This window comes from Miscanthus floridulus, chromosome 7 (genome assembly GCF_019320115.1).
Source record: "Miscanthus floridulus cultivar M001 chromosome 7, ASM1932011v1, whole genome shotgun sequence".
Taxonomy (NCBI): Eukaryota; Viridiplantae; Streptophyta; class Magnoliopsida; order Poales; family Poaceae; genus Miscanthus; species Miscanthus floridulus.
In genome coordinates this window covers 14,919,189-14,943,277 of record NC_089586.1, presented here as the reverse complement: position 1 = coordinate 14,943,277, position 24,089 = coordinate 14,919,189, and the positions used below count along the sequence as shown (strand labels likewise).

At 47.0% G+C, this 24,089-nt stretch overlaps 1 protein-coding gene and 1 pseudogene across 1 annotated transcript; one reads left to right on the top strand and one right to left on the bottom strand.

Moving 5' to 3' along the window:
* Positions 1–3,442: 3,442 nt before the first annotated feature.
* Positions 3,443–3,570, top strand: LOC136468159 (U1 spliceosomal RNA; annotated as a pseudogene).
* Positions 3,571–9,646: 6,076 nt separating this feature from the next.
* Positions 9,647–14,154, bottom strand: LOC136462647 (transcription factor HBP-1a-like). Its single transcript, XM_066461716.1, has 14 exons — positions 13,840–14,154; positions 13,205–13,363; positions 12,591–12,656; positions 12,377–12,463; positions 12,186–12,272; positions 12,019–12,075; positions 11,917–11,947; positions 11,774–11,831; positions 11,644–11,695; positions 11,528–11,564; positions 11,210–11,427; positions 10,424–10,501; positions 10,202–10,327; positions 9,647–9,950 (listed from the first exon to the last, which is right to left on the bottom strand). The coding sequence occupies exons 2-14, from the start codon at positions 13,256–13,258 to the stop codon at positions 9,849–9,851; spliced, it is 1,053 nt and encodes a 350-aa protein (XP_066317813.1). The 5' UTR covers positions 13,259–13,363; positions 13,840–14,154; the 3' UTR covers positions 9,647–9,848.
* Between the last annotated feature and the right edge of the window lie 9,935 nt (positions 14,155–24,089).

Genomic DNA, 24,089 nt, shown 5'->3' with positions numbered 1-24,089 from the left:
CAAGAGAAACAAGCGAAATCCGCAGCGCAACACGAATACCAAGTGCCTCTAGATGCAATCACTCAAGCAATGCACTTGGATTCTCTCCCAATCTCACAATGATGATGGATCAATGATGGAGATGAGTGGGAGGGCTTTGGCTAAGCTCACAAGGTTGTTATGTCAATGAAAATGTGCAAGAGAGCTCCCTTGAGCCGGCCATGGGGCTATAAATAGAGCCCCCATCAAATAGAGCCGTTATACCCCTTCACTGGGCAAAACACGCTCTGACCGGACGCTCCGGTCATACTGACCGGACGCTGGCCCTCAGCGTCCGGTCGCCCGATGGACGCCACGCGTCACTAGCTTCAAACGCTGTTCGTCAGATTTCAACGGCTACGAAGCTGACCGGACGCTCCGGTCAAAACTGACCGGACGCTGAAGCCCCAGCGTCCGGTCGTTTCCAGTAAGCTCCCCGAGGCATGTTTTTTCGACCGGACGCGTCCGGTCCACCTTGACCGGACGCTGCCAGCGTCCGGTGCTCAACCCTTAGCCACTGTGCAGACCCGTTAGTTTGACCGGACGCAGAAACCAGCGTCCGGTGCATCTCAGGTCCAGCGTCCGGTGCAACACCGAAACTGGCGACCTCTCTGCCAGCTCGACCGGACGCAGCCTTTCAGCGTCCGGTCGCTGAGTGACCCAACGTCCGGTCAGTAGACCGACGCCAGCATCATTTCGACCAACTCTATTTCAACTCTAACTTTTTCACCCTTACTCAAATGTGCCAACCACCAAGAATTTTGCATCCGGCGCAATAGAAAATAGCTTGTGCACATGTGTTAGCATATTTTCACAAATATTTTCAAGGGTGTTAGCACTCCACTAGATCCTAAATGCATATGCAATGAGTTAGAGCATCTAGTGGCACTTTGATAACCGCATTCCGATACGAGTTTCACTCCTCTTAATAGTACGGCTATCTATTCTAAATGTGATCACACTCACTAAGTGTCTTGATCACTAAAATAAAATGGCTCCTACGTTTTATACCTTTGCCTTGAGCCTTTTGTTTTTCTCTTTCTTCTTTTCCAAGTTTGAGCATTTGACCATCACCATGCCGTCACCATTGTCATGATCTTCGCCATTGCTTCATCACTTGGAGTAGTGCTACCTATCTCATAATCATCTTGATAAACTAGGTTAGCACTTAGGGTTTCATCAATTAACCAAAACCAAACTAGAGCTTTCACCGGCGCTCCTGCATCCAAGCCCAAGAACGGTGGCTTGGATGGAACTTGCAAACTGTAATATCTTAGGGTGTGTTTGGTTGAGCTGTGGCTGTGGGAAAAAGCTGCTGTGGGCTGTGAGCTGTGGAAAAGCTGCTGTGGGCTGTGAGCTGTAGAAAAGCTGAAAGCTGTTTGGTTAAACAAGTATAAAATATACATTCTATCTTTGTCTCTCTTGAAACAACTATGGAAGAGTTTTTTATTCCACCAATTTCGAAAAGCAGAAAGCCAAAAGCCAAAAGCAGGGTCAAACCAGCTTTCAAAAATGTACTACGGAAAAGCAGCTGCTTCTGAAAAAGCAGCCCCTTTGGTTGGGCTTTTGGCTTTTGGGACCAAAAGCCAAAGCCAAAAGCCCAACCAAACAGACCCTTAAGTGCTAGTGGCTACTGCTAGCGAAGTACTACTCTCTACTACCTACTAAGTACTAATGTGTATGGATCATGAATTATTATGGTGCTATGTGGCTGGTGGTTGTAGTAGAAATTATTAAGCTACTATTTGTCTAAATTTTTGTGTCATGGGAGTGATGGTTGCTGCTGAATTGCTGATTTTTATGTGCCTACAAAAGAACTATTGGCGGGTTCGGGTGACCCGCCTGGTATAATTTACCCTGCCGGGTATGGATCTAGGGAAATTCCCCCACCCGCAGCCGGGTACGGGATACCCGTGGTCTCAAATTGTTATCGCAGGGATGGGTCTGGGGAGTCCATACCCGATGGTGATTTACCCATTGCCATTTTTAGTTCCGCCTGAAGAAGCAGGGGCTGCAGTAGCTACGGAATCTTCTACTGGTACATGGACAACTGTTTGGACTGATGGACTTACTAGTCTTGATCGTTACAAAGGACGATGCTATCACATAACTCTAACCATGCTTATGGCTAGGAGGAGCTACAAAAACAAGCCATGAGTGCAACCTTGATCCATACTTACCTGGACGGGGTCTATGGTTCCTCAAGTAGGAGAGTGGACGTCATAATTGGTGGAAGAGGGGGTACGCGTTCGCGCGGCCCCTGCCAATTATTAAGCTAAATGTTTAGAGAAGATAATTATAATTATTTTCTTCTTAATTATCCTTTCAAAATTGTTAAGCTAAATAAACATTTGATATTTTAAATGAAAATAAAAGTATTTTTCTTCGTACTAACCACACGGTTTATTTGTGGGTTGGACCAGGGTGACACAATGTTTTCCTGGCCATTGTTGGAGAGTGTATCCTAGCCATTTTGGGAGAGAGTGTATATTTCTTGGTCATTTTGGAGTACTATGATCGCTGGTGCACAGAGACACTGTTTCCTAGCCGTTTTGGGGGAGAGAAAGTGTACTTCTACTATGACAATGGGGAGAGAGTGTGTATCTGTACTCTGACAAGTTTTTCGTGAACGTATAAGGCCATCACGAATGGCACAGCTGAAGTTGTTTGGGTTGAATCTACTCCCAAAAAACTGCACATCTTTTAGCCTCGTGTTCCTGTTCTGTGGTGCGATAATCTTGCTGCCACATATCTGAGTTTTAATCCTATGTTTCATGCTCGCACCAAATATATTAAAGTGGATTTTCACTTTGTCCATGAGAAGGTTTGCTCTTGGTGCTCTTGAGGTTCGGCTCATCCCGCTTCGGTTTATCAAGTTAACGACATCTTCACCAAACCTGCTACCAAGCATCAGATGTTACAAAAATCACACATCAATCTCAACCTTGTAGCCACCGGTTAAAATTCCGGGGGGATGTTAACCATGGAAGCTGTGGTACTCGGCAATGGCCAGTTACTGTTGATTGGTGATTGTTACATGTTTAGTAGCTGATTATTAGTTGTAATTACGATTATAATCTTGTAATTATTTCTGTAAAATTGTCACTTGATGTAACATAAATACATACCAATCCTCATTGGTTGAGCACGGTTGGCATGCATCACAGATCACAGTATGCGGTATGCATGGCAAATGATCTCACCGAGCTGGCCCACAAGTTGACAGATTGGGCCTTGGGGCACAACTATTCTCATTTGGGCCAGGTTTGCGATCGAAGGGCCTGCTCCCGAGCCCAACGTGCTAACAACAGCGGACCTTCACAACACAAATTAAACATCGATTGATTTAGTACCGTATCGGTACCTTAACAATGCTTGCACTTAGGAGGACCTACAAAACAAACCACGAGTGCGACCTTGATCCATACTTACCTGGACGGGGTCTATGGCTGATCAACAAGAGTCATGGCCTAGGTTAGCGGTGTCCATTGCACTTGGGAAGAGCGCGCTTGCCTACCATCTAAGAGGGGGTACGCGTTCGCGCGGCCCCTGCTAATCGTTAAGAATTTTTTTAAAATATAATATAAGAAACCTAATTTCTTATTCTTACTAACTTAGGGCTTGGGGCAATTTTCTTGTCTATTTCTCACACAAGCTCATACAAATGCCATACCAACCTGAGGGGTTGGGGTTACATATTTATAGGTTGCTAGCCAGTCAAGATGCTAGTCTAAGATGCTAATATGCTGTCCTAGCTAAGATGCTGTCCTCTAGTCTAAGATGCTGTCCTAAAAACAGAAAAACAGCCACAAGGACCATAACCATGTGAGCATCACAGCCCCACAAAGACCAGCCACATATGAGACTTATCCATCATTCTCCCCCTAAGTCTTGTGCGTCGTCTTGTGGGAGAGTTGAACCATCCCGGTCCTGGAGCAGAGCTCAAGGAATTTGATCCTCCCAAGGGTCTTGGTGAGCAGGTCCGCAAGCTGGTCCTTGGTGTTGATGTAGCTCGCCTTGATGCTCCCTTCCTCCAAACAGCCTCAGATGAAGTGGTACCTCACCTGGATGTGCTTGCTGCGTTCGTGGAACACGGGGTTCTTTGCCAGGGCCAGAGCGGACTTGCTGTCCACCCTGAGCTCCACCGCTCTAGTGTCTCTGCCGAGGAGATCACCAAGCAGTCGAGCGAGCCAGAGCGCCTGAGTCGAAGCGGTGGAGGCCGCTATGTACTCGGCCTCGCAGCTGGACAGGGCCACCACCTGCTGCTTGACCGACTGCCAGCTAACGAGGCACTTGCCGAGGAAGAAGAGGATCCCGCTCGTGCTCTTGCTGGTGTCGATGTCGCCGGCGTGGTCGCTATCGCTGTACCCGACGAAGTGTGCCGCCCCAGGGCACCTCGGGTAGTAGAGGCCGTGGTCGAGAGTCCCCGCAACGTAGCGGATGATCCTCTTTCACAGCCTACTGGTGCTCCGTCGTCGGTCGCTGCATGAACCGACTAACGTAGCCGACGGAGAATGCCAAGTCCGACCGTGTGTGGGCGAGGTAGCGAAGGCTCCCCACAAGACGCCGGTACTGCGTAGCGTCCACCTCCTCCATCGTGCTGTCGCGGCTCAACTTCAGCCTCTCCTCCATCGGAGTGAGAGCTGGGTTGCAGTCGGTGAGCCCAGCTAGCTCAACGACGCGCTTGGCGTAGGCGGTCTGTCGAAGCGTGATCCCGGAGTCATCCTGGTGCACCTCGATTCCCAGGTAGAAGGAGAGAGGCCCCAGGTCACTCATCTGGAAGGTGGCCTTCATCTCTTCCTTGAATGCCGCCACCTCCGCATCCTTGGTGCCGGTGATCACCAAGTCGTCGACGTAGACACCCACCAGCAGGGCATTTCCTCCATTGCCCCGTCGGTAGATGGCCGCCTCGTGCGGGCTTTGCTCGGAGCCCATCCCCTTTAGCGTGGAATCCAACTTGGCATTCCATGCCCTCGGTGCCTGCCGCAAGCCATAGAGGGCCTTGCGCAGGCGGAGCACCTTGCCCTCCTTGCCGGGGATCGCAAATCCCGGCGGCTGGTGCACGTAGACCTCCTCCTTCAAGTCGCCGTTAAGGAACGCCGACTTGACGTCCATGTGGTGAACACGCCAGCCCTCCTGGGCAGCTAGCGCAAGGAGGAGTCGCACGGACTCCATCCGTGCCACGGGAGCAAAGGCGTCGTCGAAGTCGACCCCCTCCTACTGCACGAAACCTCGTGCCACCAAACGAGCCTTGTGCTTGACGATGGCACCGGCTTCATCCCTCTTCAGCTTGTATACCCACTTAAGGGTGATCGCGTGATGACCACGAGGAAGGTCAGCAAGCTCCCAGGTACGGTTCTTCTCAACCGCATCCATCTCCAACTGCATCGCGGCGCGCCATGCCGCGTGTCTCTCGGCCTCTGCGAACGACCGAGGCTCGCCGTCGTCACACGCAAGGTGCAACTGCGCCTCCAGGTCCTCCAGGTCATGAGGCACCAGTCCTAGCACCGGCTGGTCGCCGAGAAGGTTCTCCACCGTACGGTACCGCAACGGCTCACCGTCGTGGTACGCGTCGACGCGCTCCTCGTCGTGAGAGAGCGGAGTAGCGAGCTCAATCGGGCCGTGCTCGACACGAGCTGGTGGTGGAGTAGACGTGCCCGGAGTGGTGCCTGTCGGTGCTGGAGTGCGTGGCGTTGCCGGCTGTGGTGGAGCCGGCGAAGAGCTCATCGCAGCCGAGGTCCTGGCTGGAGAGCGTGGTGCTGTCGGAGTAGCAGGTGCCGGGGTCGGTGGAGGCTCGGAGACTGGGGTAGACGCGCTCGCCGAAGAAGAACTACCTACTCCCCCAGCTCCCTCGAAGTGGACGTACTCGACAGTGAAGTCGTCGTACGTCAAAGCCGAGCCATCGTCCACTGCCTTGTCCCACGCCCATCCTCGCCCTTCGTCGAACACAACATCGCGCGCTGTGCGCACACGCTGTGTCTTTGGGTCGAGGATGCGGTAGGCCTTCGAGCCCTCCGCGTAGCCGATGAACACTCCCGGAGTGCTCCTGTCATCGAGCTTGCTGATGTGGCCAAGCTCCTTGGCGAATGCGAGGCAGCCGAAGACCCGCAAGTGGGAGACCGCCGGCTTGCGCCCATGCCAAGCCTCGTATGGCGTCCTACCGTCGAGCGCCTTGGTAGGCGAGCGGTTGAGGATGTAGACGGCCGTCATCACCGCCTCTCCCCAGAAGATAGCCGGCATCCCCCTCTGCTTGAGGAGGGCCCAAGCCATCCCCACAACCGTCTGGTTGCGCCGCTCGACGACGCCGTTCTGCTGCGGGCTGTACGGCGCGGAGTAGTGGCGCTGAATGCCCTCGTCAGCGCAGTACGACACGAATTCAGCCGCCGTGAATTCGCCGCCGTTGTCGGTGCGCAGCACGCGCAGCTTGCGGCCGCACTCCGCCTCCGCAGCAGCCTGCGCGCGTCTGATGGCGTCCGCAGCCTCTCCCTTGCTGCCGAGGACCATCACCCACATGTAGCGGGAGAGGTCGTCGACGAGCAGCAGGAAGTAGCGTCGTCCTCCCGGTGTGGCTGGTGTCACCGGGCCACACAAGTCCCCGTGCACGAGCTCGAGCCTCTCCTTGGCTCGAAAGCTCGCTCGCTGGGGAAAGGGGAGTCGCCTCTGCTTCGTCAACACGCAGACGTCGCAGAGCTGCTCCACATGGTCGAGGCACGGCAGGCCTCGCACCATCTCCGTGGCACTGAGCCGCTTCAGGGCCTCAAAGTGAAGGTGCCCGAAACGCTCGTGCCACTGCCACGCCTCGTCGTCCCGATGAGCAGCGAGATAGAGGGGTTGTGCCACCTGCACGTTAAGGACGTAGAGTCGATTTGTGCTTCTGGATACCTTGGCAAGAAGGCGACGGCGACGATCCCAAATCCTCATGACTCCGTCCTCAACCACCACGCGCAAACCGTTCTCATCCAGCTGTCCCAAGCTGATGATGGAGTTCCTCAACGCGGGGATGTAGTAGACTCCGGTGAGCAGCCTGTGCTCACCAGACACGGCGGTGAAGATGATGGAGCCGACGCCCTTGATCTCCACGCCGGAGGCATCCCCAAACTTGACGGAGCCTCGGACGCTAGAGTCAAGCTCGGTGAAGAACTCCCGTCGACCGGTCATGTGATGGGTGGCGCCGGTGTCGAGGCACCACCCGTCAGTCTTGTCGTTGCCGGAGCTGTCGCCGAGGAGGGCGTGTGCTTTTGGCTCGTCAAGGTGGAGGAGAGCCGCTGCGGCCGGTGCTGCTGGAGGTAGCTCGATGCTGGCATGTGCCATGAACAGAGCCGGCTCCTCCTCCTCTGCCTGTGCGACGTGGGCCTGGCCGCGTCGTGGCTGTCGATAGTCCTTGGCCCAATGGCCAAGCTGGCCGCAGTTGCGGCAGGTGTCGTCTCGTGCCGGCTTGTGCCTGCCGGCGGCGCCGCCCTGGGCGCCTCCGCGGGCATCACCCTCGGCACGTCCTCGCGCCCCGGCCTGGGCGTCTCTACGCGCCTTGCGCGGCTTGCCACGCTTGCGGCCGCCTGTCGCGGAAGAAGGCTCCCCCTTCCTCCGGTCACCCTGGCTGGCAAGCCACTGCTCCCGAGTGAGAAGGAGCTTCCCGCCAGTGGTGATGGGCCCGAGAGGGACTGTGGCTCATCACTATCGACGACCTTGAGGCGACCTATCGCCTCCTCGATCGACATCGTGGAGAGATCCAGCAGCGACTCGATCGAGCGAGCCATCTGCTTGTACTTCTCGGGGACGCAGCGAAAGAGCTTTTCGACAGCTCTCTCCTCGTCGTAGGTGTCGTCGCCGAACTGCACCATCTTCTGCAACAGAGTGTTGAGATGGAGAGCAAAGTCATCAACGTCCTCACCTGGCTTGAAGGCCAGGTTCTCCCACTCCTTGCGAAGTGCCTGCAGTGTGGACTTGCGGGCGCGGTCGCTGCCGATGCGTGCCGCAGCGATGGCGTCCCAAGCCTCCTTGGCAGTCCGCTTGCTGGTAAGCGAGAACTGCATCTCGGGCGGGACTGCAGCGATGAGAGCATCCAGCGCCCGTCGATCTAGGTCGTAGTCGATGTCGCCGTACCGGACTGCCTCCCACATGTGCCGCACCTGGAGCTTTACCCTCATCACCGCAGCCCACTCGACGTAGTTGGTCTTGGTGAGGGTAGGCCACCCACCGCCGGGACCGACGTCCCTGACAACAGCCTGGCGCCCGTGGTAACCACGGTACCGATCCGGGGAGAGAGAGCCATGCTGCCTATGAAGGCCGCGCTCTCCATCGACCCGTCGGTACCGATCCGGGGAGAGAGAGCCACGCTGCCTGTGAAGGCCGCGCTCTCCATCGACCCGTCCGCCACCGTTGCCGTGCGCGCCTCCTCCAGGAGCGCCACCGGTGCGTCCGCGCCTGTCTGGGCTGCCGCCGCGCTCGTGGGCGTGCGCGGCTGCCCCAGGAGCGCCACCGCCGTGCGCGCCTCCTCCAGGAGCGCCGCCAGCGCGTCCGCGCCTGTCTGGGCTGCCGCCACGCTCGTGTACGTGCGCGGCTATCCACTGCGCCGCCCGCGCTCGCGCTGCCTCCCTCTCTAGCAGCTCGAGGTCCGCGTCGGCGGTGTCGTCAGCGGAAATGGAGCTGCCGATGCTGCCGCGCAGAGCCTCGACCTCCGCCGCCGCCGCACGCGCTGCATTCGCCACCGCCGCTGCTTCCGCCTCCGCTCTGGCTGCTGCCAGCTCCGCCGCTGCTAGCCTCGACGCCCTTGCCGCCGCTGCAGCGGTCTCTGCCGCCGCTCGCTCGCGTTCCTCTGCCGCGGCAAGTTCGGCCTCCTGCCGACGCCGCGTGCTCGAGGCGACCGAGCGCTGAGACTGCCCTGCGGACATGACGCGCTACCAGGGGGCTGCTGCGTGGGGAGAGGGCTGCTTCAGACGAGCTGGGAGAGGAGTGAACAGGAGCGGCCGGAGGAGCTGCTGCTGCCAACAGCTGGGGCTGTTGTGGGGCTGGGAGAGAAGATGAGCAAGAGATGCTCAGGCTACAGGATAATACGGCTTTGATACCAGTTGTTAGTCGCTGAATTCTCACTCTTGGTAGTAGGAGAATTCTTACTCTCATCGAGAAAGGATGACACTAGGAGTTGGGGCAATTTTCTTGTCTATTTCTCACACAAGCTCACACAAATACCATACCAACCTGAGGGGTTGGGGTTACATATTTATAGGCTGCTAGCCAGCCAAGCATATGCCAATATGCTAGTCTAAGATGCTAGTCTAAGATGCTAATATGCTGTCCTAGCTAAGATGATGTCCTCTAGTCTAAGATGCTATCCTCTAAGATGCTGTCCTCTAGTCTAAGATGCTGTCCTAAAAACAGAAAAACAGCCACAAGGACCATAACCATGTGAGCATCACAGCCCCACAAAGACTAGCCACACATGAGACTTATCCATTAAGGCAATTGAGAATACTGGATGGGCAAAATTCTTTATGGGTCGACCGAACCTATGGACATGGATGCCCAATTGCCCATGGAGGATGCAGGCAATTGGTGTACTACCTTGCACTTGCGCACAGAGCTGCTTTCTTGTTTTGGTTTCTACAAATCAAGCTGTAGTCCATCTCGAACATCATCAAGTGAGTTTTTCCTTTTTGTCTGTAATTAATTACTAGTACAGCAGTGAGGGCATATATTATATACATGCCGTCAGAGACATTAGCCAGTCGAGGAGGTAGAATTACATAAGCAATTCACTCTTTCCTATGTTGTGTTCGACAATGTTCAAGAAAATAAATAGCAATGTGCATTACAAGAATCCTGAGCTAAACGGGTCAAGATTGGGCATCAGAATCAGGTTGCTTCTTGTAGCTGCCGTCGCCATCGTTCTTTTCATTCATATCAGGAATCGAATCACTGGTGGCCCCCAGCTTTTCCTACAAACATCATACCAACACTGAATTGAGGCCAACAAATACTACAGAAAAAAAGAAACATCTGAAAAAAGTCACACTTAGCAATATGCACTAATTCAAGCGCAATGTGTGCCAACGGTATTGCCAATTTCTTATGAATATGTGTAGCAGTAACTGCATAATTCAGGAGGTGATCTAGCATAACTGAAAACCTGACCTAGCATGACAGATAATATGAGATGACAATATCAAGAATAGAAAATGACTGATACCTTGAGGGAAGCATTCTGTGAAAGTAGCTGTTCGTACTCCTTTCTTATCCGCTCAAGCTCTGCCCTGAGAGAGGAGTTCTCCGACCTCAAAGCTTCAGCACGTTGCCCAAGCTCCTCGCACTCAGCCTGGAATAACCGAATAAGATCACAAAAGCATTGAACGAAAGATCTTAGAAGATGAAATTCAGGTAGCAGGATGTCAGCATGAGCATTGCACAATACCTGCTTGCGCAGCCGGGATCTGCGTGCTGATTCTCTATTAGACTGCTTTCGTTTTTGCTTCCTGAGTTCCCTTTCATCCTGAATATTGCCATGATACAAACACAATTTGCGGTAAACAGATTTTGCTATATTAATGTGCACACAAAGCACTTATATAAATAAAGTAGCATTGAAGCGTGGTATCCTTGTTAGTATCATATTTACCACACCCAAAGCACAATAAGATAGAATAAAACTTCTCACAGCACTTCAGAAGATGGCAAGACTATAATTTCTCTTGTTTGTAAGTTTAAAGGATGGTGTTTGAAACAAATACAAGAATTTTTTAGCTGGACATGGAAAATGGAAATGTTAGGGCATCAAATAGTTTCGCTCAGCAGTCATTATATTTTTCAAGAATAAAACGGGAAGAACTGTGTATGTTGGTATTAGGTTCGAAATAAATAAAACAGTGTTCACAAATTCACTCACTCAATGGACTATATGGATAAGGCAACAACTACAAAAGGACAGGTAAGACTAAGTTCTAACTGAAACTATGAGGTCCATCCGACTGCTTACACCACAAGATGTCCAGTGCTTTGGCTCCTGCCTGACTTCCTCATTATAGAAACTTATTATCTAGAACAACACTATCAGCACAGTCTACATAAAAAAACAAAACCAGTATTCGGTTCTACGGAGCAAGAAATACACTAGAAACACAATCACGACATGCCAATCCTCAAAGATCAAGGATTTTAGTACATATAAAAGTTTAAGCAAACACATGCTAAAGGACCGTACCCATTGGTCTCCTCGAGCTGAACCAGCTGGTGCTTTGCCATGCGTTGCAGGGACAGCTGCAGAACCTGGAGCTGCCCAGTAGTCCATTCCAATATTCAAGTTAGCTGTGGAGCTAGGGACTCCTCCAACCATTGCACCCGGTTGTACTGGAAGCATCGCCATGGTTTGGTTTAACATTCCTTGTGATGCCGAATAAGACATGCCATTCTGAGAATTGCCTGCATATTGACAGGATATACCCATCATCTTATGAAAACAGATATGCAATTCTATTGGTCTTTATCATTTGGAAAATAAAACAAGTCCTCAGATACCCACCATCTTCCTTTCCATCATTGTCCTTTGAGTGTGAATCCTGCAACAGCAAAATTATCAAGGAGTCTAAAAGAAGTGTTATGACAAGAAAGAGATTGAGGATCACAGATCAATCTCACATTTTGAGAATTGGTATCACTTCCTTCACTCTCACTCTCACTTCCACTCTCACTGCAGGTAAAAAATTACAAGGCGATTAGGTTGTGGATGAACTCTAGAGATTTGTAATTTACACTGACAAATAAAAACCTGTGGGAGGTAATCCCATTGGCAGATGGAGCAGATGTTCTGCCAGGCTCACTTTTCCCTGAAATTATTACCAGAAGTCTAATTTTAATTTCCATACTCTGATTGACTTTGATAATGAACTGTTGACCTTGGAAAACACTCACCATTCATTTCTGGAACACTTGGCGCAGCTCCCTGAAAGATATATTTCAGGATTACATGAAATGGTGATGACCAAAAGGGAATAGAAACAGTTGATTACTTACAGGAGTTTCAGCATGTCCATTTGTTGGCATAGGATAATGACTAAATGGATGCATAGTCTGCCAATAATTTATTCATCATGCAAAAATATGTCAGCCACGCAGGATAAAAGGGTGTGTGTACATTAGCTTGCATGTAGGTTAAATTTGTTAGGCATAAAAGTGCATACAGGAGGTGTAGAGGGATGGGCATATACTGTTCCAGGTGGATACATCACATAAGGTGGTGGTGGCGTCCCGTAAGGTGGCACCATGGGCTGCAATTAAGGGGCATTGGTTTTGATTTACATATGAAAATCACATGCTCTTGCAATATAACACATATAAATACAGATTGACATTAACAGTAGTAAGGGGGCACCTGAGCTCCCCACATGTATGGATGGGCCTGTGGATTTGCAGCAACGGTAGGGGGGAAGAACCCATGTGGTGGAATTGCTGAGTAGGCCTACCAAGAACTTTAACAAGTAAGAGATAAAGCCATAAAGGAAAGGAGAAATGCTTGATAAAAATAGAAGGTAAATGGAAAACGTTTCTTTCTTAATAAGCAAGGGCATATTTTTATATGGAATAACCTGAAAGCTAGGCCATTCAAGGTAAACTGAAGCTGTTCCACTGGATGTGGTAGCTGGAGGTTGATCCTGAAAATAGGGAGTAAGAAACATAAGAAACAAAAACATCAAGTTTTGTCACAATAGAAAAAAGCAGAAATGTGTTTTGTCCTAGATGGATATTTCCTTCTGTCAATGGAAAGAACTGGCCTATGTAATTAAAACAGAATTAGGCAGAAGATGACATTCAAATGCTGCTCAAACCTATGTATGCATTGTGCACTTCAACTTTAATAGCAAGATTTCATCAGCCTTAAAAGCACCAATTTGATTTGAAATAGTACTTGAGCCACATAATCTGAGAAAGGCAGACTGTATTTCTATCCTTTATTAGTCCATGAAAGCATCAGTTCATATCATGTCATACTTGTTCGGCACGTTTCCTAATTTGGCCGCAGCAAAATCACGAGTATTCCAAAAAAGATGTCATTATAACCAGTAATTAAGTACCCTAAGGCTATTGCACTAGTAAGGAAAAAATGACCATTATCTCTTTAGGCAAATAACAGGAGCACAGTTAAGCACTGACAATGCCATTTATTAAATATGTAAAAGTGTGTTATCACTGTTTCAAGTACTTGTTCTGATGCCTTTGAAGCCTTGGAGGGTGTGCTAGGGTCATTGCTTCCCATCGGTTGACCAACAATGCTTGTGGCCAATCAGGTTCCCCAATCACTCAATTGCCACCCAAAATACCAACAATTGAAGACTGAGGTCTTGAACAGGTGCAAGGCTTCCTGTTGAACCCAAGAGAAACAAACATTGAGAGGCAAGATTAAAAAACATCTATTAACAAGAAAAAGGCACTCTGTCTTCGTTTGAAATCTCAAGGTGTATTCCATCTCGTTAGGACGAGTTATGCCCTTTATTATCCAACAAATAATGACTCGTGCGTTTTCGAGAGGTTAAAAATGTCTTTATCCAACAATTACCCTATGTCATTATGTGATATAACATCATAATTGTAAACAGGCATGCTTCAACACGAATCTATTCTAACAAAAATCAAGCACTAATAATGTAGAAGTAGTATTAAATTGTCCGCCAAAGCCCCGTCCAAATAAAACGAAAAAAAATTAAGTTCCGATGGACAGCAGCAGGAAACCGCAACACCAAATTCGCAATGACCAGTGTTGGTAGCATATAATCGCGTAGATGGAATGCAGGGAAAGCGTGAGATAATCCAGCAGAGCGGGGGTCACAGCGCACGTACTCGTCTCACCAGTCCCGGGCACGCGCACGCCCCCACGGGAAGACGACGCGGGCGAGGACCGCAGCAGGCCCCCACGTCTCGCGGCCGCACGCGGCGAGGCCACCGGAAAATGCAGCGGCGGGCGAGCGCGAAGGCGGCCGGGGCGGAGGAGGCGGAGGCGGAATCCTTCCTTCGTCGACGACGAGAGGTCAGAGGAGGAAGGAGATGGCGTGGCGTGGCGTGGACCGGGTCCTCGGTGGACCGTATGGGCCGCCGCCTCCAACCGAAGCGGGCGTGGGGCCCACGAAGGGAGCCGGCGATGATGATTGGGGCATGGGCCTTTCGTGACCCAGCCTGTGCGCGCCCGCGATGATTTTTGATTGGTATAGGTGGATGGATAGATAGGCCTGGCCCACCTGTAGCGACGCAGCAAGCGACCGCCATCTTTGCAGCCGGGCCGTATCTTCTAGAATATTTTAAGACAAATTTAGTGGAAGTGTGAAATTACACATGTGCCCCTCCTATATCCTTCTTCTCATGTGCTATAACTCAAGAACGATCTAGAATGTTTTCTTCAAAGTAGAACATGGGATGAGTTGATTTTCCAAAGGTGCAATGCTTTTTATTGATGGGGTCCATCTAAAATGATACCCCGAACTCTGATTACATGATTTTGGGACAAGATTTGAACTATAGGATTACATGTTCTGTAGGACGGAGGGAGTATCTAGACATATTTTATTATATCTAGAAGCATAGCAAAATAGATATATCAAAAAAAAGTCAAAGCGATTTATGATTTAGAACGGATGGAGCAGTTATTATATGTAAATTATTTTCGGTAGGGATAAAAAAATGTGTGGTGTGGACCTTTTGATTTTTCCTCACAAAAAGAGAAGCAAAAAATGTATTAGTACGAGCTTACCCTTGCCCTTTTTATTTTTTTATTATATCATCTCACGGAGTCGCGGTCATATGACAGTTGCTAAATGAAAAGGTAGTTATGTGCTTTTCTTGTTATATAATGGCTAGCTCTACTAGGATCATATGCCATGTATGGAAGAGAGATGTAAAAAATCTTTAAGCTAGCGTGTGGAGAAGAGCTAGACTCCTTGCGCAACTCGATGGACGAAAGAAATACCAATTCTCTCTCTCTTGCATATTCCCTATGTCCCTTATTATTTGGCATTATTCTTTCCCGAAAAGTCAAACATATTTAACTTTGACTAAGTATAAAAAAATATTAATATAATTAGCATTATTATAAAGATCGTTGAGGCTTTGTTTGGATGCATGTGTATTTACTCTAATCCACATATGTTGGAGTGGAATGGAATGGAATTTAGTTTAATTCCATTCCAATCCACTCTAACACATATGGATTGAGATGAATACACGCGTATCCAAACAAGGCCTGAATCTATTTTCATAATAAATTTATTGAAGATATAATTGTTGCTAATATTTTTTATAAAGTTAGTCAAACTTAAAAAATTTGATCAGCATCGATCCCATGGCGATAGAGACGGTGGGAGAAGAGGATATACCTTACACGTGGAGTGAAGATGATAACAGTTGCTAAACAAACTTGTCATGTTGTGCTTTGGTTTAATCTTTTGAGATGATAATACTCGAGTACCATCGGATTCAAGGTACGAGTGTCGGAACGTCCAATAGTAAGGGATGAGAAGGGAAGGCGAGGGAACACATTCACACATTTCATCAGTTTGTCAGTGTCAGCTCGCAGATTTGCCGCACTGCATACATACATCGATGAATGAATGGCCAATCAACATCATCTCATTCAGTTGCTGCATTGACCATTGCCAAGCAAGCGCATTCAACATGTCCAGCGGTAGCTCGTTAGTCAACGTTGGGTTTTCAATAATGTACAGCTACTAGTAGTGGTACAAGGGGTCTGAATCGCCTCGAGATCAAGGTAAACTGAAGCTGTTCCACTGGATGTGGTAGCTGGAGGTTGATCCTGAAAATAGGGAGGTAAGAAACATAAGAAACAAAACATCATGGCCTGTTCGGCAGGACTTATCGCTGCTGTGGCTGATTTGCAGGACTAATTTGTTGTGAGAGAAAAACACTGCTCCATGGCTGGCTGATAAGCTCAAGCGAACAGGACCCATGTTTTGTCACAATAGAAACGGGATAATTGTGTTTTGGCCTAGATGGATATTTCCTTCTGTCAATGGAAGGAAATACCTATGTAAGTCAGAATTAGGCAGAAAGTGCCATTCAAATACTGCCTAAACCTACTATGTATGCAATTGTTTACTTCAACTTTATTAGCAAGATTGCTTCAGCCTTAAAAGCCCCAATTTGATTTGAAATAGTAACTGTGTGCCACATAATATGAGAAAGGCAGAGTGTACTTCTATTCTTTACTAGTACAGTGCCCGTGCTAACGCGACGGCTTTATTTTAGAGATGCACATGAAAACAACCAAACAACAATTTTTTTCATAGTTTAACTTTTACACAATTATATTTGAGCATGTATATAATCCGGGAAACACTTTTGCATAAGAAGGCATAATGCATTATTTCTCGCATTAACCATCTAATTTACATTCTGCCTAAGTCCTTAAACATGCCTTGGAGATCTTCAAGAAAGCTGTCAAAATATTCGTTTGCACGGCTCTTCAAAATGTCCGCCAAGAATTCCGTCCTAAGTGAAGTTGATAACTGTGCAAGACAAGATATAATATGTTTTTTGAAAATGAAGTAAACAGTGAAATAGATTAAGATTCATGCAAAAAAAATACATAGTTAGGACAGGACGAATGGAACAACAAAAGAATCAGGCCACCAGCGTCAACCATTCGAGTTGACTTTCAAGTTTATGAAGCTAATATTACCCAGCAAATATATTGCAAGATTGTGACACATTAGTCTAGTACATGGTTCGGCCGGTACGTTTTCAGCTGATTTCGGCTGATTTCGGATAATTCAATAGTCATCTGTGAGCACTACTTATCCAAGTTACATCACATAGTATACAGTTTTTTAAAATAAATAAAAAGGTGAAAAATAATAAACTCCTTTCCTTTGCTAGAATCAATCTTCCAAGCAATGATAGCACCATCAGCACTCACTGAGTACGTTTCCCTGCCACAAACTGCAAACCATGAAGTTTAAATAGAATTTAGTCCTAAGCCTTGAAAAGAGGAAAAAGGACTCGAGATATCAAATTTTCTAGTGCTATATGTCTGCAACTTGTCAGTTGTCAACTAAGACAATTCAAGTTATGGACAAATCGTAAAATACAGTAACTTATGGCAGTTGGTAACAAACAGTGTCTTGTGCTTGCAAATGAGTAAGTATTGAGGGAAAGATAAACATACCATCTGCAGTGAAGGGGCACAAACTCTATTAACATCCCGAATCGCCGCCTAAAAGTAGGTGGGCCAAAGATGGGTACTCTTGGAGATGCTCTAAGTTGTATTCACTGGAAATTTAAGAAGAAGAGTTCAATGCATATATATTCATCTTCCATTGCTTCTATATTTTAAGAAGATAAAACATAGTCTTATTTTAATAAGAACATAGAACAGATGAGGTGATTGAAGATGAGACTGAGAACCGTGACAAAGAAAATTGAACCAATAGTAACAAATACAGGTGCAGGTTCAGACTTCCAGAATAACTGCTTGGTATATCATGTACCTTTTACTAAAGACACTATTTTTGAACCCTTCCTTTATGCTAATTGTTGACAAAGGAGGAGAGAAATTCACAAAGATAGTAAGATAGGGAAGCAAACAAATAAAATGACATTGTAAGGGGATCAATCACAATTATACACAAGTAGGGGAGCAAGCTCATAAACTTGTATGTTGCATTTGAATGTGCATTTCATATATTTGCTTGCATGGCACAAGTTTCAAATTTCAATATCCATGTTTGTGTGGTGTATGCTAGTTATATGCTTGAATGATGAAATGAAAATCTAGCATGCATAGGTAATCTAGTGATTTTATTTCCAAGTGGTATCGAGCTAAAGTAACTAGACTTATGTTAATTTTATGAAACTAGACCCTTGCTTGTAATGTTGATCTCATGGGGTATTCTAGTTTTTTGTGTATGTCTAGTTACTAATGATGCTAAGGATGGTATATTGGTGCACTCCGATTGGTATCACGCTTCAAAGGTCCATCTCTTATACCTTAGCATCATTTGGTAGAAATTGACTCCTATATTTCCTATCTAAGCATATGTGCAAGCTACAATCCAAACTCTTAGCACATATGTAGGGGGGGCAATTGCTACCATTTGGAATTCATGAAACTTGTCCATATGCTTTACACATGGTAAATATGGTTGGGCAAACAACATGGATTCAATTAAATTTCAACTCATATCTTTGTGAAAGGGTTATCATCAATTACCAAAAAGGGGGGATTGAAAGCTCTAGTTTAGTTTTGGTTAATTGATGAAACCCTAAGTGCTAACCTAGTTTATCAAAGTAATTATGAGATAGGTAGGACTACTCCAAGTGATGAAGAAATGGCGAAGATTATGACGATGGTGATGGCATGGTGATGATCAAATGCTTAAACTTGGAAAAGAAGAAAGAGAAAAATAAAAGGCTCAAGGCAAAGGTAAAAATTGTAGGAGTCATTTTGTTTTAGTGATCGAGACACTTAGCGAGTGTGATCACATTTAGGATCGATAGCCGTACTATTAAGAGGGGTGAAACTCGTATCGGAATACGGTTATCAAAGTGCCACTAGATGCTCTAACTCATTGCATATGCATTTAGGATCTAGTGGAGTGCTAACACCCTTGAAAATATTTATGAAAATATGCTAACACTTGTGCACAAGGTGATACACTTGGTGGTTGGCATATTTGAGCAAGGGTGAAGAAGATAGAGGTGAAAAGGAGTTGGTCTCGCTGGTCACAAAGTGACTGGACGCTAGTCTCAGTGGGACCAGCGTGTCCGGTCAGTTGTAACAGCAAAGACGCTGGCGTCGGTCAAACGACCGGACGCTGTGTCGCTCAGTGACCGGACGTTGACAGGCTGTGTCCGATCATGTTGACATGACAACACGACATCGTGTGACCGGACGCTGGCTGTGTCCGGTCAAGCATGATCGGACGCGTCCGGTCGAGAAAATTGTCTTTGGAAGCTTACTAGAAACAACCGGACGCTGGGGGTTTAGCGTCCGATCACTGTTCGCTGCTGCGTCTAGTCGTCTTCTGACCATTGAGATCGGACGAACAGCGTTTGAAGCAGGGGACACATGGCGAAGATCTGAGGACCGGACGCTGGGGTCCTGCGTCCGGTCAATACGACCGGCACGTCCGGTCACCCCGTGTTGTGCCCAGTGAAGGGGTACAACGACTCTATTTCATGGGGACTTCTATTTAAGTCCCATGGCCGGCTCAAGCTCATTCTCTTAGCTATTTTGCATTGACATAGCAACCTTGTGAGCTTAGCCAAAGTCCTCCCACTCATCTCCATCATTGTTTCATCATCATTATGAGATTAGAAGAGAATCCAAGTGCATTGCTTGAGTGATTGCATCTAGAGGCACTTGGTGTTCGTGTTTTGCTGCGGGATTTGCTTGCTGCTCTTGGTGGTTGCCACCACCTAGATGGCTTGGTGCAGCGGTAGAGGATTGGCACGAGTCGGTGATTGTTCGTGGCCAACTCCAGTGATTGTGAGGGGATTTGTACCTTCCCTGACGGAGCGCCAAAAGGTAACTCTAGTGGATTGCTCGTGTCATTGAGTTACCTCACTTGTGGGTAGGTTCTTGCGGTGTCCAATCATGTGGACGAGGTTTGTGCAACACCTCTTAGCCACCGAACCACCAAGTGTTGGTCGACATAACGGAGACGTAGTGTGTTGGCAAGCACGTGAACCTCGGGAGAAAATCGGTTGTCTCTTGCTATTTGGTATTCTCCCAACGATTGGTTTAATATTTATCTTGTGATTGATTCACTTCTCTACACGACGATATAATCATCCTACTCACTCATTTATATTCTTGCAAACTAGTTGTGGTAAGCTCTTTAGTGTAATTAGAATTGAGAGCTTGCTTTGCTAATTAAGTTCATCTAGTGGAGCTCTTTAGAGTAACAAGGTTGAGAGCTCTTAGTGAGTAGTATCATAGCAAGTTGTGTGACTAGCAATCATTGCAACTATAATTATTGGATAGGTGGCTTGCAACCCTTGTAGAGCTAAAGTAAGTTTGCATTTCACTATTTATCATACTAATCAATTTGCTCTAGTTGGTTTGTAGATTTTTAAATAGGCTATTCACCCCCTCTAGCCATATTAGGACCTTTCAGAGCGGAGCGGAGCAAAGGGCACTCACGAAGCAGTCGTACTCGATGGTGTAGATGTACTTCTTGGTGACCATGTAGCCGAAGTAGCGGCAGATGGAGTCTTTGAAGGAGATGCAGGAGGCCTTGGGCCCTAGAATGTGGCTGATGTCGTTGCGGTTGTAGAACTCGTAGTATTCCCTCGGGGACACGAATGGTCGGTGGATCCTTGGAGTCGCGGTCGTCCCGCTTCGTGAGGACGCGGAAGTGAGGGAGGACTCTGCATCTGCCGTGCCCTTCGCCCAAACCCTTGGCGCGGGCACTCCTGCACATGGAGCCGCCGCCGCCGTCTCCGATCCTGATCCCGACCCCATCTCGCTTCACCATCTCCGGCGCCGGTGGCTCCGCCCGGCCAGGCAATGCTGTTGCGGCGGCGTGGTCGAGGCTGTCTTCAGAAGTGTGGAGCCGCCGGCGTAGGTTTTTTTTCATTTTTCTTTGTTTTTTTTCTGGTGGTACGTGGGTTCTATCGTGGGTGGGTTTGTGGTGGACGCCGGTTGCCGTGCGTGTGTGGTTCGGACTTCGGAGGGCATGCGGGGTGCGGCGGCGTTTGAGGCCTCGCATCAAACGTCAAACGTCAGCCATCGGATTGGGTTTAGATATTTTATTAGCTCTTGATTTTAATGAAGATGAATTTCTGTGTGTATTTTTCTTGGTGTATGATGGTTGAAGGCTCTCAGCGGGGGACGTTTTTCATATCATGTCATACTTATTCGACATAGTATAATTTTAATTGGTCCATTATAGTAGAAGAATTACTAGTCCATAAAAGCATCAATTCATATCATGTCATACTTATTCGACATGTTTCCAGATTTGGGCACAGCAAAATCATGAGTATTCCAAAAAAAAACGTCATTATGACCGGTAATTAAGTACCCTAAGGTTATTGCACTAGGGGAAAAATGACCATTATCTTTTTGAAAATTTTAAAAAATGACCATTATCTCTTTAGGAAAATAATAGGAGCGCAGTTAAACACTAACAATGCCATTTAAGAATGTAAAAGTGTGTTATCACTGTTTGAAGTACTTGTTCTGAGGCCAGTCTCAGTGGGTGTTTCATGGCCCAGTTATCAACGCATTTATATTTTGAAAACAGTGCAGAAGAGTTTCATCCCCATGAAACTATCTCTGCTCCCATAAAACTTTCATCATCTCTCTTCACCAATACAATGACATATCAACATATTTAATGCTCATAAAACTCTTATGAAACCTCCATGGAAAATGACCTGATGCCTTTGAAGCCTTGGAGGGTGTGCGAGGTCATTGTTTCCCATTGGTTGACAAACAATGCTTCTGGCCAATCAGCTACCCCCAATCACTCAATTGCAACCCAAATACCAACAGCTGACGTCTTGAACAGGCGTAAGGCTTCCTGTTCAACCCAAGAGAAACAAACACTAAGATGCAATATTAAAAAAAAAACATGTATTAAGGAGGTGCTTGGCACGGCTCCTCAGCTTTTTACACGGAAAGATACTCTCTTCGTTTGAAAATCACAAGGTGTATTCCATCTCGTTAGGAGGAGGTTTTATGCTTTATCCAACAATTACTCCATTATTATGTCATTATGTGATATAACATCATAATTGTAAACCGGCATATTTCAATATGATATGAATCTATGTCTCACAACAATCGAGCACTAATGTTTAATGTAGCAGTGGTATTAAATTGTTCGGCAAAGCCCCGTCCAAATAAAACGAAAAAGCGATGGGCAGCAGGAAACCGCAACACCAAATTCGCAATGACCAGCTGTCGGTACTTGGTAGCATATAAACACGTAGGCCGTGTTTAGTTCGGCGGCCGATTCGGCGCCGCCGGATTCGGCGGCACTGTTCATGCACTGTAGTGTTTTGTTTTTATTTGGTAATAATTGTCCAATCGTTGACTAATTAGGCTCAAAACGTTCGTTTCGTAGAGTACAACCAAACTGTGCAATTAGTTTTTGATTTCGTCAACATTTAGTACTCCATGCATGTACCGCAAATTTGATGTGACGAGGAATCTTCTTTTTACATAGTGCCAAATTCTAGAAAATGGGGGAACTAAACATGGCCGTAGATGGAATGAAGGGAAAGCGTGAGATATAATCCAGCAGAGCGGGGTCATAGCAAGCACGTGACGCAGGAGGCACGGCCCCCGCGGGGAGACGACGGGGCAGACGCGGGCGAGGATGCCACGCCACGCCAACCACGGGTGGTAGGGACCAGGCGGCGCACCACGGATCGGAGCGGGGGAAAAAAAAGAGAGGAAACTACCGGTGGGTGGGTAGGCGTGGCGGCGTGGGCAGGTATGTGGCGGAGGAATTTTTTATATTTTAATTCCTTTTTATTTAATATTTTAATAATAATCACACCTAATTTTTTTTTACTAATACAGCCCTTTTAGTCACGCTGATGCCGCAAGCACGATCAAATAACGCTGTCGCGCCACATAAATTGACGCGACAATACCTGCTACGTTAGACAACGTCTCGGACGTGAAAAATCTTCCCGTGTCACTTCGTTTGTTGTGAATAGGCTTAAACTTAGAAAAATCATAACTTTTCGATAAGACGTCGGATAAAGATGATTTTTATATAAAAATTATAGATCTTGACAAGATCTACAACTTTGTAGTCTTGAGTTTTTTCCATTTAAGGATGTTAAGACGCTCAAAAAAATATATAAAATTTCAGCGGTATACCCGGGCTGAAATTTTATATTTTTTCTCGAGCATCTTAACGGCCTCAAATGTAAAATCTCAAAACTATAAAGCTGTAGATCTCATTGAGAGCTACAACTTTGGTATAAAAAGTATCTTCATTTGACCCATACAAAGATGATACTATTTTTCTAATGCGACAAGCGATAGTATGTGATTATTATGCAGCTGAAATTTTATATAATTTTCTTGAGCATCTTAATATTCTCAAATGAAAAAACTCAAAACTAGAAAGTAGATCTCGTCGAGATCTACAATTTTCATATAAAAATCATCTTCATCCCACGTCGTATCGAAGAGTTATGATTTTCAAAGTTTGAGGTCAGAAACATTGTCTAACGTGGCAGGTGTTGTCGCGCCAATACATGTAGTGCGGCAACATTATTTGGTCGCGCCAGCAGCACCGGTACGACCAAAAGGGTCGTATCCACAAAATTTGTTTAGGTGGGATTAAAAAGGATTAAAAAATAAAAAATCTCCTGTGGCGGATGGGTGAAAAAAATTTGCGAGTGAGACGTCGCCCGTCCTTCTACGACTTACGCGACTTTAATGGGCCCACCGTTATTTGGATTGTGCACCATTAGATCTAAAGACAAAGTAAATCCTAGGGTTATAATATGAGGTGGGTAAAATTTTTTCATGAAAAGCCACTTGGTCGTTTGAGCCACAACACCTTGTGCCTTGTGAGTGACGACATCTATCTCGCATAGTTTTCATGACATCAGACCAAGGTGGCAATGTATCAAAAAAAAAACATACCAATGACAGCAGGTGTGAGCTCAATAACATGCCACAAGCTACTACTCCTTCCATGTATTTTTGGCTACCGGTCACAGTTCATACTAATCCCTGCTCAATCGGCTTGCCGAAACTGGACTAAAATTGGCTGAAAAACACTGTTCTGGCTGAAATATTGTGAAAGAAAAACACTGTTTCGACTGAAAAAAGAAGCCGAACAAGCCGGATTTAAGGTAAGCCAAACAGGCCAAATCACGCTCCACGCGTTGACAAGACACGGCTGTATTCAGGTATTCACAGGAACCAGGAAGCACTCATTAGCAGGTGTGGAGCCTCGACAACGTGGTTGAATTCTTCTCGCCCTACACAAATTTCAGATTAAAAACGACAAAACAAATGAGACACAGTCCAACCATGCATGTTGCTAAAAAAGGACCAAATTGAAGAATCTCATTTCAAAGCTATGTCCTACATGGTCCTATCA

Excerpts from the sequence above, each read along its gene's own strand:
- LOC136462647 (XM_066461716.1), bottom strand. The coding sequence starts at position 13,258 with ATGGGAAGCAATGACCCTAGCACACCCTCCAAGGCTTCAAAGGCATCA. Across the intron at positions 12,076-12,185 it reads CCCATCCCTCTACACCTCCT|ACTATGCATCCATTTAGTCA; the intron begins GTATGCACTTTT and ends AATTATTGGCAG. Across the intron at positions 10,502-11,209 it reads CAGCTCGAGGAGACCAATGG|GATGAAAGGGAACTCAGGAA; the intron begins GTACGGTCCTTT and ends GGCAATATTCAG.